We start from the raw sequence: 17,280 nt of genomic DNA, 5'->3' as shown, positions 1-17,280 counted from the left end.
AATTGCGCAAGTGACATCACTGATGATGTCACAATGTATATGACATCATCACTGATGACATCATCAATAATTTATGACATCACTGACGATGTCATATACATTGTGACATTATCAGTGATGTCAAAAATCCTTCTCTGTAGAGGCTATAAGTACTAAGTAGTAAGTAGGACCGCCGGTAGAGTAAAAGTCCAACACAGTGAGTGAGTAAACGGCCACTGCATTAGATTTGAAAAGTGATTATTTTGTATAAAGAACTTTTAATTTGAAAATAGGAACTGGAAGTAAGGAGCCGGCTGTCACTAGTAGCTTGACCCCGATGTTTTTGGTTTCTGGGCACCACACACGCCAGGCTTCCTAAAATGAGTTTAAACTTAAACTAGTTACCTACCCAGGCGACTAATGGATTAATGTTAATACGCACACATGGGGGGCAAGAATAAACAGCGAACTAAAGGAAATGTTCGGGTAAGTACCAATTTATGTACAATGTAAACGAGCTAACTAACCGATAACGTAGGGTTCAAGCTAACTGTGGCTTGCTGTGTGTTACAGCTGTTTCATAACTATTCCGATGTGTGATGAGTGTTGAGTCATCATTCCGCCTAAAACATGTCACATTTGCGTCCTGCTACTAGCCGTCCAGCAGTGGGCGAGCTGCCGAGCTGCTGGCCCGGGAGAGCGGTGTGGTTCCTGGCTTCGTTGGCTTCGGCTCCTCCTCGGACACTCCGGAGTTGGGCTACGTCCCCGCTGTCCACGGCGCGGAGGAGATAGACAGCCTGGTGGATGCTGACTTCCGCCTCGTCCTCAGGAAGCTGTCCAAGAGGGACGCTGTCACTAGACTGAAAGTGAGCTGACTTCTCATAACATTAACATACTCAATACCTCCATGATAAACTGCTTTATAATCAGCTGCAATCGCTCTTTCAATTTCACTCAACTCTCTCAAGACATATTTTTTAGACCGATGGATTCCCCAGCAGCTTGCTTTCACCCAAACACGATGGTTGTTTTGCTTTTATTGTCTAAAAAAAATATGTAATGATTCTGTGTATTCCTCAAAAATGTACACTTACAAATATAAATTGTATATTTAATTACCTTTATTTATGCATGATAGTCAATTGAGAACGTAGCCCTCTTATACAGTGACGCCCTGATACAATACAATTACAATAAAGCATCACAATCAACACAATACAGCGAAAGAACACAAAGCCATACAAATAACACAAAGCAGCATTGCAGATCATTAGAAACAGGAGCACCCAACTGTTACCATGTCCTCCAACAGAAGTTTAAACTGAATACTCTTACCATGTCCTCCAACAGAAGTTTAAACTGAATACTCTTACCGTGTCCTCCAACAGAAGCCTCCAACAGAAGTTTAAACTGATTATTGTTACCGTGTCCTCCAACAGAAGCCTCCAACAGAAGTTTAAACTGATTATTGTTACCATGTCCTCCAACAAAAGTTAAAACTGATTACTGTTACCATGTCCTCCAACAGAAGTTTAAACTGATTATTGTTACCGTGTCCTCCAACAGAAGTTTAAACGGAATACTCTTACCGTGTCCTCCAACAGAAGCCTCCAACAGAAGTTTAAACTGATTATTGTTACCATGTCCTCCAACAGAAGTTTAAAGTCCCTGGAAACCAAAATCCACAAAAACCTTTGAACTATTAAATTTAGGGTCTTATGTGAGTAATTGTTGTGTGCCTCAGAAAAGAGAGAGAATTACTTTCAACCCTAACCCCAAAAATTGACACTTTTCTACAAGGTCTGGATTTCCATTTCCTCATTGAAGAGAGCGGAGCGCGCGGTGCTAAAATGCATGATCTTATCACGTCATAAGATTTAATCGAATCACACACACGCATGCGCGCACGTGCTCACACACACACACGGTAGCGCTGCGCACTCGCAGCGCAGCAGCGAGTGTGTTCGCCGAGCAATGCGCGAACACACACACACACACACACACTCCATCTCTCTTTCCTTCTCTCTCTCCGTTAACGGAGAGAGAGGTCTCCTCCGAGCAGTCTCCTCCTCCGAGAGAGAGAGAGCGAGAGAGAGGAAAAGACCTGCTGCAGACGGGACACGCCCACACAGTCCACGGGAGAAAATACAATCTAAAAACGAATTGATTCTCATGACTTTTGCCATGACTGTCAAACCTAAATTTATATACTTTGCGACGTTCATCATCGTTCAAATTTGGCTGGTGGCTTATTAACATAGGTTCCTGTGATGTGATGAACTCAAAATGCTAAATAAAAAATAAAAAAATTCTGGTTTCCAGGGACTTTAAACTGATTATTGTTACCATGTCCTCCAACAGAAGCCTCCAACAGAAGTTTAAACTGATTACTGTTACCATGTCCTCCAACAGAAGTTTAAACTGATTATTGTTACCATGTCCTCCAACAGAAGTTTAAACTGATTACTGTTACCATGTCCTCCAACAGAAGTTTAAGCTGAATACTGTTACCATGTCCTCCAACAGAAGTTTAAGCTGAATACTGTTACCATGTCCTCCAACAGAAGTTACCATGTCCTCCAACAGAAGTTACCATGTCCTCCAACAGAAGTTTAAACTGATTACCATTACCATGTACTCCAACACGTTTAAACTGATTTCTGTTCCAATGTTCTACAACAGAAGTTTAAACTTGATTGAGTGAAACCAGCTATTTTAGTTTCAGCGATTCCTGCAGCCTGTTCCACTTGTCTGGCACATAAAAGGTTTTCATGTTTTTGGTTTTTATGAGAAAAACCAAAAGCTAATTTCCCAAGTTCAGTGTTAATGAGTGAGGGGAGTTTCAAGGGTCAGGTATTCCTGTGCATGTGTCATATGAGTGATTTGAGCTTTAAAAGAGATGTGAGATATGAGGGTAACTTATTGAGTAAAGCCTTATAAACAAAGAGGAGTCAGTGATGTTCCCTTCACACTATACGAAGCCAACACCGTCCTCATTTCTGGTCAAGTAAGCAGTGGTGTGTTGTGATTTTATCTTATTTAGGGTTAGAGAATTGTGATGAGCAGGGTCAACATGACTAATACAGTATAAAACACTCATGTTTTGTTCGTAGTACAGTATGTCATTGACTTCCATTGTATTTGAATACATTGATTCCTATGGGAAACATTTGCACTGCTGACACTGAGGTTCTCTCCAATGTTAAACAGCATTGTGGATCCACATATAGCCTAGTAGCCAATTTAAAACAAATCCTTTACAATTATTTTCACCTTCAGACCCATTCAGAAATCACTCATATCATCAAACATTGTAAAGTAAAAAAAATAAATAAAGAGAAAAAGGAGCAGCCTGAATGGTTTGTTTCTATGATACCAACATAATTATAACATTACGACGACTCTCTACAACGTCAATTGTAGTAATTTATGTAATTAAGTTTGAGATACAGAGGATGAGAAAACAACTTTATAATCAAGAATTCCAATGAGGGTCGTTTTGACCCTGCTCATGGAAACTTGTAAGTCAGTGAGCGAGGTCATTCTGAGGTTAAAATAATATGAATGCAATATAATTTTCACTGACTGTGCAGGACTTTATAATATTAATGCAGTATAATTTTCACAGGCTGTGCAGGAGTTTGCTTCCATGTGCCAGGAACGGGAAGCCGAAGTGGTGAAAGGAGTCCTGCCATACTGGCCAAGGATTTACTGCAAGATATCAGTGGTGAGTTGGTCATTCATGATTCAATCTTTAATTGACACTGGAATTAACACATTTTCAAAATCCTATTACCTTTATTTCCTGAACTACAGTGTATCTTGAATGGTTACCTTGTACATGAATATGCGCTAATGAGAATCACAACAAGCAATACATCACAGCTTTTGAACAGTCTCACCCCTCTGTCCGTCTCATCAAACAAAACAGCTTCTCTCTCACAAACTGATATCCCATTGGTTTACAACATGTTTGAATAATCCCTCCCGCCCCACTTTCCCGTTTCTACCACCAGTATTCATCCATTTTTTTTTTTTTTTTTTGTGCCTTTATTTCTACCGGGGGATCGCGCTCAGTGAAGGGAGTGTTCCCTGTTCACAATCACACCTGGAAGCTGCCCAGTACAACCACAGTCTGATCTGCTGGCCACTGAGCAGCTCCACTGGAGCAGTTGGTGGTTAACTCATTCATGGCCAGTTTAGGACTGCCAATATTTAGCTCAGGCCAAAGATTTTCATAATTGTTGGTCATCTTTCAAGACCCACAGTAAATTATCTATTAGCACCAAAGTGATTTGCAATACCTCAAAATGAAGATGTACGTCTCTGGGTTCACCAGAAAAAAAAGTGAGCTTTTAGCATGTTCTGTACTCTACTTATAGCCATTTATATACACCCTGTTTTCACCAAAAAGGTCTCTCTGAGAAGAGAAATTGGAGAAAAAGGCATTTTTGTAAAGGACACAATCTCAGGCAGAACTCGCTCTCAATTCTTTTATTTTGAACTGTATTGACATCAGACATGTAAATACTAGGGGTGGGAATCACCAGATGCCCACGATACGATACTGAAACGATACTTGAGTCACGATACGATAGTATTGCGATACTGCGATATTTTCGATATTGCGATATATCGATATTGCGATATATTGAATATTGCGATATTTCGATATATTGTGATTTCTTACTTTTTCAACTGCAAATGATGTCCCCAAAGGAAAACTTTGTCAACATCTGGTTTATATAAGAACAATTTTTCAGTCTGTACATCTGACTTCAACCATTTTATTGCAGCAACATTGTCAAGTAGACAGACCAACAACTTTCATAAAGTCATGTCATAGTTGCATGCACCTGACAAACTGAACTGTTTGTTACAGTCTACTTACAGTCCACCTTAACTGGATGTGTGTGTGGACTACTGTACTTATGTAGTTTTTGCAACTTCACTTCACTTACACAAAACATTTTGTGCAGCCCATTCAGTAACTGGGGAATTTGTAAATGACTGTTATGACAAAACTGTTACTGTTAAAACAAAATGAAAATATGCTACCGTTTGTTTACTGCTGGCCTTGGAACTAAAGTTTATAGTAGCCCGGTGGCATGGCATGGCCTGCAAAAAAAAAAAAAAAAAAAAAAAATTTTTTTTTTTTTTGCAATATCGATACTTGGCGTCCAAATATCGATACAATATCGTCAGGCAAAATATCGCGATACTGTGGTGTATCGATTTTTTCCCCCACCCCTAGTAAATACTATTCGTTATGACACAAATGACAAAAATAAATAAATAATATATATATATATATATAAACCGTAAATTTCGGACTATAAGCCGCGGCTTTTTCCCCGTTTTTTGGCCCTGCGGCTTATATAACGGTGCGGCTTATCTATGGATTTTTTCAGATTTTTTTTTTTTTTTTTTTTTTATCTCTTCTTTAGCACTCTTTCTAACTATAAATCCACTTCTGTTTTAATTTCCTCTCTTGCCCTCTTTTCACCACACCGCGGACACTGTGTGCACTGTAAAAAAAAACACAGGTGGTGTTGTGTTATGTTGTTTTGTTGAAATGTTAATAAATGGGAGCTTCCTCAAACAGCCATCTCTTTCCCGACAATCCCCTCTGTGCATGAACCCTTACATATGGTAATTAAACATTAAAACACAATTAAAAAAAAAAAAAAAACATTAAAACACCTGCGGCTTATAGTCCGGTGCGGCTTATATATGTAACAAACAGGCAATTTTGCTGCTGCGGCTTATACTCCGGTGCGGCTTTTAGTGCGGAAATTACGGTACATGAAGTGCTTTTTTTACATTCAACAATACAGTTTACTCAGTGTGAGTGAGTGTGAATGTGTGTGTGTGCGCGGGGCCCATGTTTGTCTCTTTACATTACATTACATTTCGTCATTTAGCAGACACATTTATCCAAAGCGACTTACAATGTCACATTCTGTCAACATTAGAGGTCGACCGATTAATCGGCCGGCCGATTAATTGGGGCCGATTATTGGCATTTTTAATTAATCGGCATCGGCCTCTGCCTTGCTCACAAGGCCAAATTTTTTATTACAATTATTATTATTATTATTATTATTATTATTATTATTATTATTATTATTATTATTATTGTTATTGTTATTATTATTATTTAGCGGGAGTTCCTATCTGGAAGAAACTAACATTGTAGTGTTAAACTCCATGGAGAAAGGCCGGTTTACAAGTATTTACAGTGTGGCTGCTCACCCCTCCCCTTTCACCCCTCCCCCTTCCTTGGCTTTGGGATAGCTGCGGTCGGTCTGTTCAAAGAAGGAGTTGGGAGTCCTCACTTACTCTGATACATGCTTGCTAGATCTTAAACTAAGAAAACTATGGTAAGATTCACACTCCTAGCTTTCAAAGCTCAACATATACTCTCACTCACTCTTATAAGTTTACTGTCTGTAACGTTAACATTGATTGCGGTCCGCAATTTGCGGGGGGACGCATGTCATTAGAAACTGAAACAACCAGACGCAAGCCAGTTCAAGCGACGAGTCATTCGTTTACAGCAGGTTGCATTAATGTGGGTTAGAGATTCAACAAGGGGGAGTCCAAAAGCTAGCGTTAACGCTACTTGTCAACAGTGTTTTGCTGAAGGAACAGCTTCCTAGTAGTAGGCTAAATAGCTCCGTGTGTGTGTGCGTGCGTGCATGCTCGCGTGTGTGTTTACTGTTTAATGAGATAGCGTAGCATTCCTCCTATACAGTCTACCCGAGCCTGTCAAACGTTCATACAAACGTAACATACGAAAACATGTCTTGGGACAGTTGTTATTTAATGCGTGAAAAAGTTTTGAGCTCATGCAACCTGCTGTAAATAATGTTGGATTGACTCGTCGCAGACGGACGATTGGACTGGCTTGCGTCTACGTTATGTTGTCATTCTTATCAACCCGAGCGTTTCACAGTAGGCTACATGCATCCCCCCTGGCTGCAATCATATCGTTACAGACAGTAAACGTATAAGAGTTAGTGAGAGTATATAGGCTATTGAGCTTTGAAAGCTAGGAATGTGAGTCTTCTCATGCACTCATGAGCCTACTGTAACGGTTTCCTCACTCACCTCACCATCATCTTTTGCAAACACACTTCTCCCATCAAATGACAGCAAATCTAAACAGTTACATTATTATTATTATTGTTAATGTATATAACAGTGCATGAATGAGTTCTCTGACATACTGCTCTCTCACTATAGCCTACCAGTCACTACTGAAATCTATACCGCATAACCCAATGTATTTTTCTATTTAATAAAAAGAATAATCAGAAACATGTTACTGTACTGGCTAAGATAACATCTTATATTAGATGTAGGCCTACAGTAGGCTATAATGTTATATTCGATTTTCAATGTGCATGAATGGATAATGGAAATCTAGGCTACTAGATTTATTTAAAAAAAATACCAACAAGAATATTGCAGGAGATTTTGGCACATTTTTTGGGGGCGCTACCCACACGTTTAGCTGTGTGTTTCTCATTCCACGAATGCACAATCCTTACAAGTTGTACCCCGTTGTAAAGGTGACTAATCAGGCTTTCCAACGATATAAAATACAATACCAATTGGTATTATTAAAGGGGAGAAATAATTGAGCGAAAATAACGTTTCCGAACTTTTTTTGAGGAGTTTATTTTAATCGTATTTTATCGAATGAAAAAAACTTAAATAATCGGCATTATATATCGGCCATCAGACGCCCTGCTCTCTAAAGATCGGCATCGGCATCGGCCAAGCAATATCGGTCGACCTCTAGTCAACATTAGTGGAATCAACTGTGGAACATCATCTACACAGATACACCCTTGCAGCAGTAGAGTAACATCAATGTTTTTTTTTTTTTTTTTTTTTTTTTGGGGGGGTAAAGTAAAGTAAAGTCACAACGATTGTCACACACCTGAGTGTGCGAAATTTGTTCTCCGCATTTGACCCATCCCCTGGGGGAGCGGTGAGCGGCAGCGTGCGCCGCGCTCGGGAATCACATGGTGATTTAACCCCCCAATTCCAACCCTTTGATGCTGAGTGCCAAGCAGGGAGGCAATGGGTCCCATTTTTATAGTCTTTGGTATGACTCGGCCGGGGATCGAACTCACAACCTCCCAGTCTCAGGGCGGACACTCAGACCACAAGGCCACTGAGCTGGTATCTGGGGGGGTTTGGGGTGAAGAAGGGGGGGAAGATGCTAGATGGGGGGAGGGGGTTTGGGGTGGAGAAGGGGGGGGAAGATGCTACATCAAAAGGGTTAGTTCAGGAGGGACTCAAGTGGAGCTTGAAAAGGTGAGTTTTTTTTCCAAAGGTGGACTCACTGAAAACTAAAATAAAAAGTTGAAAAAAAAAAGAAAAGGAGTTTTCAATCTTCGGCGAAAGATGGGCAGGGATTCGGCCGTCCTGACCTCAGTGGGGAGTCAGGCTTTACAATGAGCCCAGTCAGAAAGAGGAGCCCTAGGAAGGTCTTCAGTTCAGGGAGGTCAACAGGTTTCCATGCATCGAGCCTTACACTCGTTGCGCCAACCTCAATTTGCTGTTGTGCATAGAGGTTGGTCTGGTCAACAACATACTGGAGCAGCTCTTCGGTCAGGATGAGTTCCAGGAAGTCCACTGGCTTGTCCGACTCCAGCGCAGCAGCACTGTTGAGCGGTCCAGGAACTGCAGTGAACGGGATGTCCTCTGGCTCCCACGGCACTTCATCCATGCAGTACCATTGCTGCTCTGGATACAGGATAGGTGTTATAAAAATATAGAAATACAAATACATTACCGGTACTATAGCACACTCACACACATTGCACACATGCACAAGCTTGTAAAAGCAACATATCCTCAGTAAACTATATAATCACATTTAGTACAGAGAGACAGTGTAGTGTACTAGTAGCCTGGGTAAACCCATCCCCCACGTGACCTGCTCTCAGACCTGTTCTCAGTCACTATGAACTGAGAGAGCAGGTCACGTGGTGGCTGGGTTTACCTAGGCTAGTGTACTAGTGTCTCAGTAAACTATATAATCACATTTAGTACAGAGAGACAGTGTAGTGTCTCAGTAAACTATATAATCACATTTAGTACAGAGACAGTGTAGTGTACTAGTGTCTCAGTAAACTATACGATCATAGAATGCAGAGAGACAGTCTCACACACACACACACACACACACACACACACACACACGACATCATTACTGGGACTTTGTGTGAGTGTGATGACATCATCACTGGGACTTTGTGCGTGAAGCTGGTACTGGTACTGTCTGTACAATATGCATATATATCAACAACAAAATTACTCCTTACCGCGATCATCAGGGTCCTGTCGCATTGGAGTCCAGTCTTCCTCGCCCTCGACATGGACAATTGGCGACGGTGTGACCATCTCCTCTTCAGACGACTGGGAGCTTTGTGATGGCTGAGAGTCATAGTCACTTTCAATGTAATCCCGGCGGGTCTTTGCACGGTGCAAATGCGCTCTGGAAAATGGCTCCTCCTGGGAAATCCTGTCTGTTGCTGTGTTGTCCTCGTTCTCCTCCTCCTCAGAAAGTTGTGACTCCGTCTCGTCTCGTTCGGGCTGGGACACAGGAACGGGGTCCGGCTTGGGTTTGGGACCAGGCGCTGGAACCGGATCGATCATGTTGGTCACGGGTTTGACTACCGCGAACAACTCATCCAGCGTTCGCTGCCCTGCAGCAAGGCGACCAGCTCGGGCAGCGCGCCGAGGGGCGTTTCAATGGCGTTTCTCCTACTCTGCAACAAGGCAGCGTTTCTCACGCCTTTTCTGTTCTTTCCTCCTCCCCCATTTCAAAACAACAGCTGCGGTAGTTGTGTTTGATCACGTGTTGTCGGCTTGTCTTTGAGGCCAGGGACCTGATACCATGTCACAGGCTGGGGAAGTCTTTGAACTACTCTAAGCACTAATAAAAACAAAAACACGTCAAACCCGTATTTGGCTGGGAGGCAAACTCCTGATAAGACGTTAGAGACGTATATGGCCAGGAATGAGTTAAGGGCCTTGCTCAGGGGAACCTCGGTGGTGGTAATGAGGGAGGGGCAAGCGCTGCTATTTCACTTTCCCCACCCAGATTTATCCTGCCGGTCCTGGGGATTGAACCGACGAGCTTCCAGTCACAAGCTCGCTTCTCTAACCGTTGGGCCACCACCACTGCCCCGAGTGGTTAATGCCTGGTTCAGACTACACGAATTCAGCCCGATATTAGACCGATTTGGTCGTGCGCGACAGATTTTCAGCGTCGGGCCCGAATATGACGGTCGGGGACGACGATCGGCCGTCTTCACCTCTTGTAGTGTGACATAATCAAAGACCAGCGTCGGGACCAGTCGGGACGTCTAGGACGCCTCACGACGCCCTGACGAAAAGACTGGCATGTCAGTCTTTTGGACATGGTTTCGCCTAGTGTGACACCCCGGAAGACAGGTATCAGGTCCTGGGGAGACCGCTCCCCGCTCGATACAGATTTCACCCGCTCGCACTCACCGCTTCGCTCCGCTCAAAAGAATAAAAGAGATAAAAAGGCCAGGGTGTTAATTTGCGTTTAAACGCCTGGGCAATGGGCATTGCTCACTACAAATAACATGAGCTCAGCAGAGTCGGCTGCATGTTCGTTTCTCTTCCTTCTCGTCTCGCAGCAGCTGGCAAGAAAATAGGGGGCGTGCACATGAAGTAAGGCTGGAGCGGACATCACAGTGCATCACAGTAGAGGCTGTCACTCATCCAAATAACGTTAATTCTGCAAGGGATATATATAGCACCTGGATTACATACATGTTTCACATAGGGTTGTGTTTGGATTTCAATGTTTTATTTTGCCCAATATTGAAATGTTCTACAATTGCATGTTGTGCTAACATAAACATTATTTCTATCTACCACTTTAGCCTATTTAGGCTGATTTGGTTGCTATTTCTTGTCAATGTAGTGGCCTCAATGCATGCTGGGAGATTTCGTTCACAGGTCCGCCTCCCCGACGACCTGTGAACTCGCTGACGACAGCAGACGACGTGATGACGGTGGCATACGATGCTCTGTCGGTGTTAAGCGAGAATACACTTGTAGTGTGGCCAGTCTCCCGACCAAGACATGTCACGAATTTATGGCAGTATGATGGCCTCGTCTGACATGGTGACATCGTGAACGACAAAAAATATCGTGTAGTCTGATCCTGGCATAAGGAAGCACTAGGCTCTCAGAAATGTCTTCATTGGGACAGCGCATGTGGTTGGACAATGCTTGAGGTATGTGTAGGAACCCTGTGTTTTAACAGATCCTGTGTGTGCCTCTCAGGACCATGACCGGCGTGTGAGGGAGGCCACCCAGCAGGCATTTGAGCAGCTGGTGCAGAAGGTGCGCCGCAGTTTGGCCCCCTTTCTGAAGAGCGTGATGGGCCACTGGCTCCTGGCCCAGTGTGACACCTACAGCCCCGCAGCCTCCGCTGCCTGCCAGGCCTTCCACGCTGCCTTCCCCCCCAGCAAGCAGCCGGAAGCCCTCATCTTCTGCAGGGAGGAGATCCTTAACGTGAGTCATAGTGGTGCCATTGAAGAGGACACGATTTTGCATTAGAATTTCAATGGCCACACTTTAACATCTTAACTGGTTGTCTCACTTGTATACTGTAGGTACTTCAGGACACATTGTTGAAGGAAACTGCAGACACACTGAGTGATCCACAGTAAGCAAACAAGTTTGGGTCATTATGGCTTTTGGGTCCTTTGAGTGAGTGAGTGTGAGAGAGAGAGAGAGAGAGAGTGAGTCTGAGTGTTTTGGCTGTTCTCACTTGTTCTCCAGAAGTGTGTCGGAGGAGGAGAGAGAAGCCAAGTTTCTCCGCATGGTGACCAGCTCTCTGCTGGGGGTGAAGAGGCTGCTGTCCTTGCTGGCCCCGGCAGACAGACAGGCCCTGGAGGAAAGACTGGCACATCTCATTACCCCGGGGAAGTTCTGGAAGTACGGCAAACACAAGACACCACAGGTACTGGAATGAAATAGGAGTGCTCTGTTTGTAATCGAGGTTTGAACACGTAATACATGATGTGAAATGTACACTGTATGCAATTCAGGCCAAATAAAACAATAGGTTGAACGCCGATTCTTTGATCATTTGAATTTCATACTCATTTTCTGAATGTATTTTTCATAGTCAGAGTAGCATGCGTGCATGGTGATGGAGCATTTAGGATCCGATCATATCACATCTACGACTTCATCAGGTTCCCCTACTCTCCTAATACCCTGGACGACTTATGCCTACCCCACACTACAGGATCATTTGCAAGATTATGGCCAAGATTCCCCCCTCCCGATTTTCTCGGGGGTGCTCCCGATTTGAAGCGCGTCGGGCAGATAATCTTCCCAAATGATCCTGTAGTGTGTGGGGTTCAAAGATTCACAATTGGGAAGACTGCCTCTTCCCGATTGTGAATCGGGCATATCTAACATGTTAGATATTTACAACCCGACAGGCGATTGCATCTTGAGCAGAGAGCCAGTAGTAGCTGCGTTTCCATTACAGTTTTTCGCAAAATAATCTGGTCCGCGTCCGCTCGCAGCCCCGCACAGAAACAAAGAACGAGGAAATTGTCATCGAGGTGAAATACCCGTGCGTCTTTGAACGGGACAGAAAACGAAATGCTATACTGCAAAGCATGTAGCCTACAACAAGCGCTTAGGTCTCAGCTTCCCGCATCGGCGAATGTCCGCACGGAAAAGTGAGTCAAATCAGCAGACGCGCCCCTCCACAAGACACCTGTGCAGACGGTTTTCGCCTGGCCGTGCACAGTAGGCCTACACCCCGAATGGACGCGGCTGTCCGCGCAAATATTAGTTAAACAAATCCTTTCAGTGCAAATGCATTATAAAAACAAAAAATAAAATTTGTTTAGAAAACGAAATGACACTACTACACCCGGTGCGCACACTGAATAGGCATTTTAAAAGTTAACGTCGAGCCCTGCTTCCAAGGTGAATCTTCGGCATAATCTTCTAGTGTGTGGGGTTGCGTTTGAACAGACGCGATTGTGTGTGTGTCCCAAGATTGAAATGTTAAAAAATCGGCTCTCTCTGTCCTGTAGTGTGTGGGCTCTCAAGATTTTTATAATCTTCAAGGATTTGAAAATCCTGTAGTGTGCGGTAGGCATAAGTCAAAATGATGGTGAAGAATCTAAAATGAATGTTGGTTTATTAGTTGGCATCACAGTTTTAGCTGTGGCTACTTTGATGAAACAAGGAGATTTCAGATAGAAAACCCCCATCTTACTTGTTCCTCTGTCACAAACAATAAACCCAGCAATAAACAAGTCACCCTAAACAATACCACACATTCGATGTAGTTTACATTTATAGAACCGATTTTTCCTAACGGAAAACATTATGAACGTAACCTTTTCAAATGCAGGGGTGTCCCGGTGGCTCACCTGGTAGAGCGTGTACCACAAAGGCTTAGCTGAGTCCAACCTGCAGTCCTCTGCCGCATGTCTCTCTCTCCCCACCCTTCCTAAATAAAGGCAAAAAAATGGGCCCCCCTTCCCGAAAAAATAATCTAACCCTTCCAAATTCTGCGTGAGAAGTTGAATTATATCTGTCATGGTCATTGTCAGGAAGGTGATTCCCCATGTTATGTTTTGTTATGTGCTGTCCTCCGCAGGTGATTCCCCATGTTATGTTTTGTTATGTGCTGTCTGTCCGCAGGTGCGAGGGGCGTTTTTCGAGGTGCTGTCTGCTCTCTGTCAGTACACTCCGGGAGTGGTCCAGACCGAAGCGGCACGAGTCTGTCCCGCTGTCCTCCTCAGCATCGATGACACAGATCCTGTAGTGCTGCCGCCTCTGTGGGAAGCCGTACTTCTCGTTGTGTCTACCATCCCTGTAAGCGTGTGTTGATATTATTTTGACTTCACGTCTCTACGTCCCTGTAAGCATGTGTTGATATTATTTTGACTTCACGTTGTCTCTACCGTCCCTGTAAGCGTGTGTTGATATTATTTTGACTTCACGTTGTCTCTACCGTCCCTGTAAGCGTGTGTTGATATTATTTTGACTTCATGTCTCTACGTCCCTGTAAGCATGTGTTGATATTATTTTGACTTCACGTTGTCTCTACCGTCCCTGTAAGTGTGTGTTGATATTATTTTGACTTCACGTCTCTACGTCCCTGTAAGCATGTGTTGATATTATTTTGACTTCACGTTGTCTCTACTGTCTCTGTAAGCGTGTGTTGGTGTTATTTTGACTTCACGTTGTCTCTACCGTCCCTGTAAGCGTGTGTTGATATTATTTTGACTTCACGTTGTCTCTACTGTCTCTGTAAGCGTGTGTTGATATTATTTTGACTTCACGTTGTCTCTACCGTCCCTGTAAGCGTGTGTTGATATTATTTTGACTTCACGTCTCTACGTCCCTGTAAGCATGTGTTGATATTATTTTGACTTCACGTCGTCTCTACCGTCCCTGTAAGCGTGTGTTATTATTTTGACTTCACGTTGTCTCTACCGTCCCTGTACGCGTGTGTTGATATTATTTTGACTTCGCGTTGTCTCTACCGTCCCTGTAAGCGTGTGTTATTATTTTGACTTCACGTTGTCTCTACCGTCCCTGTAAGCTTGTGTTGATATTATTTTGACTTCACGTTGTCTCTACCGTCCCTGTAAGCGTGTGTTATTATTTTGACTTCACGTTGTCTCTACCGTCCCTGTAAGCGTGTGTTGATATTATTTTGACTTCACGTTGTCTCTACCGTCCCTGTAAGCGTGTGTTGATATTATTTTGACTTCACGTTGTCTCTACCGTCCCTCTAAGCGTGTGTTGATATTATTTTGACTTCTCGTTGTCTCTACCGTCCCTGTAAGCGTGTGTTGATATTATTTTGACTTCACGTTGACTCTACCGTCCCTGTAAGCGTGTGTTAATATTATTTTGACTTCACGTTGTCTCTACCGTCCCTATAAGCGTGTGTTGATATTATTTTGACTTCACGTTGTCTCTACCGTCCCTGTAAGCGTGTGTTGATATTATTTTGACTTCACGTTGTCTCTACCGTCCCTGTAAGCGTGTGTTGATATTATTTTGACTTCACGTTGTCTCTACCGTCCCTGTAAGCCTGTGTTGATATTATTTTTTACTTCACGTTGTCTCTACCATCCCTGTAAGCGTGTGTTGATATTATTTTGACTTCACGTTCTCTCTACCGTCCCTGTAAGCGTGTGTTGATATTATTTTGACTTCACGTTGTCTCTACCGTCCCTGTAAGCATGTGTTGATATTATTTTGACTTCACGTTGTCTCTACCGTCCCTGTAAGCGTGTGTTATTATTTTGACTTCACGTTGTCTCTACCGTCCCTATAAGCGGGTGTTGGTGTTATTTTGACTTCATGTTGTCTCTACTGTCCCTGTAAGCGTGTGTTGATATTATTTTGACTTCACGTTGTCTCTACCGTCCCTGTAAGCGTGTGTTGATATTATTTTGACTTCACGTTGTCTCTACCGTCCCTGTAAGCTTGTGTTGATATTATTTTGACTTCACGTTGTCTCTACCGTCCCTGTAAGCGTGTGTTGATATTATTTTGACTTCACGTTGTCTCTACCGTCCCTGTAAGAGTGTGTTGATATTATTTTGACTTCACGTTGTCTCTACCGTCCCTGTAAGCGTGTGTTATTATTTTGATTTCATGTTGTCTCTACCGTCCCTGTACGCGTGTGTTGATATTATTTTGACTTCGCGTTATCTCTACCGTCCCTGTAAGCGTGTGTTATTATTTTGACTTCACGTTGTCTCTACCGTCCCTGTACGCGTGTGTTGATATTATTTTGACTTTGCGTTGTCTCTACCGTCCCTGTAAGCGTGTGCTGATATTATTTTGACTTCACGTTGTCTCTACCGTCCCTGTAAGCCCTGTAAGCGTGTGTTATTATTTTGACTTCACGTTGTCTCTACCGTCCCTGTAAGCGTGTGTTGATATTATTTTGACTTCACGTTGTCTCTACCGTCCCTGTAAGCGTGTGTTGATATTATTTTGACTTCACGTTGTCTCTACCGTCCCTGTAAGCGTGGGTTGATATTATTTTGACTTCACGTTGTCTCTACCGTCCCTGTAAGCGTGTGTTATTATTTTGACTTCATGTTGTCTCTACCGTCCCTGTAAGCGTGTGTTGATATTATTTTGACTTCACGTTGTCTCTACCGTCCCTGTAAGCGTGGGTTGATATTATTTTGACTTCACGTTGTCTCTACCGTCCCTGTAAGCCTGTGTTGATATTATTTTGACTTCACGTTGTCTCTACCGTCCCTGTAAGCGTGTGTTGATATTATTTTGACTTCACGTTGTCTCTACCGTCCCTGTAAGCGTATGTTGATATTATTTTGACTTCACGTTGTCTCTACCGTCCCTGTAAGCGTGTGTTATTATTTTGACTTCACGTTGTCTCTACCGTCCCTGTAAGCGTGTGTTGATATTATTTTGACTTCACGTTGTCTCTACCGTCCCTGTAAGCGTGGGTTGATATTATTTTGACTTCACGTTGTCTCTACCGTCCCTGTAAGCCTGTGTTGATATTATTTTGACTTCACGTTGTCTCTACCGTCCCTGTAAGCGTGTGTTGATATTATTTTGACTTCACGTTGTCTCTACCGTCCCTGTAAGCCTGTGTTGATATTATTTTGACTTCACGTTGTCTCTACCGTCCCTGTAAGCGTGTGTTGATATTATTTTGACTTCACGTTGTCTCTACCGTCCCTGTAAGCGTGTGTTGATATTATTTTGACTTCACGTTGTCTCTACCGTCCCTGTAAGCCTGTGTTGATATTATTTTGACTTCACGTTGTCTCTACCGTCCCTGTAAGCCTGTGTTGATATTATTTTGACTTCACGTTGTCTCTACTGTCCCTGTAAGCATGTGTTGATATTATTTTGACTTCACGGTGTCTCTACCGTCCCTGTAAGCATGTGTTGATATTATTTTGACTTCACGTTGTCTCTACCGTACCTGTAAGCATGTGTTGATATTATTTTGACTTCACATTGTTTCTACCTTTCCTGTAAGCGTGTGTTATTATTTTGACTTCACGTTGTCTCTACCGTCCCTATAAGCGTGTGTTGGTGTTATTTTGACTTCACGTTGTCTCTACTGTCCCTGTAAGCATGTGTTGATATTATTTTGACTTCACGTTGTCTCTACCGTCCCTGTAAGCATGTGTTGATATTATTTTGACTTCACGTTGTCTCTACTGTCCCTGTAAGTGTGTGTTGATATTA

The 17,280-nt window shown here is 43.1% G+C and overlaps 1 protein-coding gene across 1 annotated transcript in view; it reads left to right on the top strand.

Moving 5' to 3' along the window:
- Positions 1–335: 335 nt before the first annotated feature.
- Positions 336–17,280, top strand: part of ltn1 (listerin E3 ubiquitin protein ligase 1) — a 74,663-nt gene continuing 57,718 nt past the window's right edge. The window contains exons 1-7 of the mRNA XM_083634523.1: positions 336–465; positions 636–845; positions 3,608–3,706; positions 11,326–11,556; positions 11,658–11,710; positions 11,827–12,007; positions 13,723–13,896. Of these exons, the coding sequence (XP_083490649.1) occupies positions 424–465; positions 636–845; positions 3,608–3,706; positions 11,326–11,556; positions 11,658–11,710; positions 11,827–12,007; positions 13,723–13,896 (990 nt within the window). The 5' untranslated portion in view covers positions 336–423. The remainder of the gene's footprint in view (positions 466–635; positions 846–3,607; positions 3,707–11,325; positions 11,557–11,657; positions 11,711–11,826; positions 12,008–13,722; positions 13,897–17,280) is intronic.

Source organism: Poromitra crassiceps (genome assembly GCF_964638095.1).
Source record: "Poromitra crassiceps genome assembly, chromosome: 1".
Taxonomy (NCBI): domain Eukaryota; kingdom Metazoa; phylum Chordata; class Actinopteri; order Beryciformes; family Melamphaidae; genus Poromitra; species Poromitra crassiceps.
This window is presented reverse-complemented; position numbering and strand designations above follow the sequence as displayed.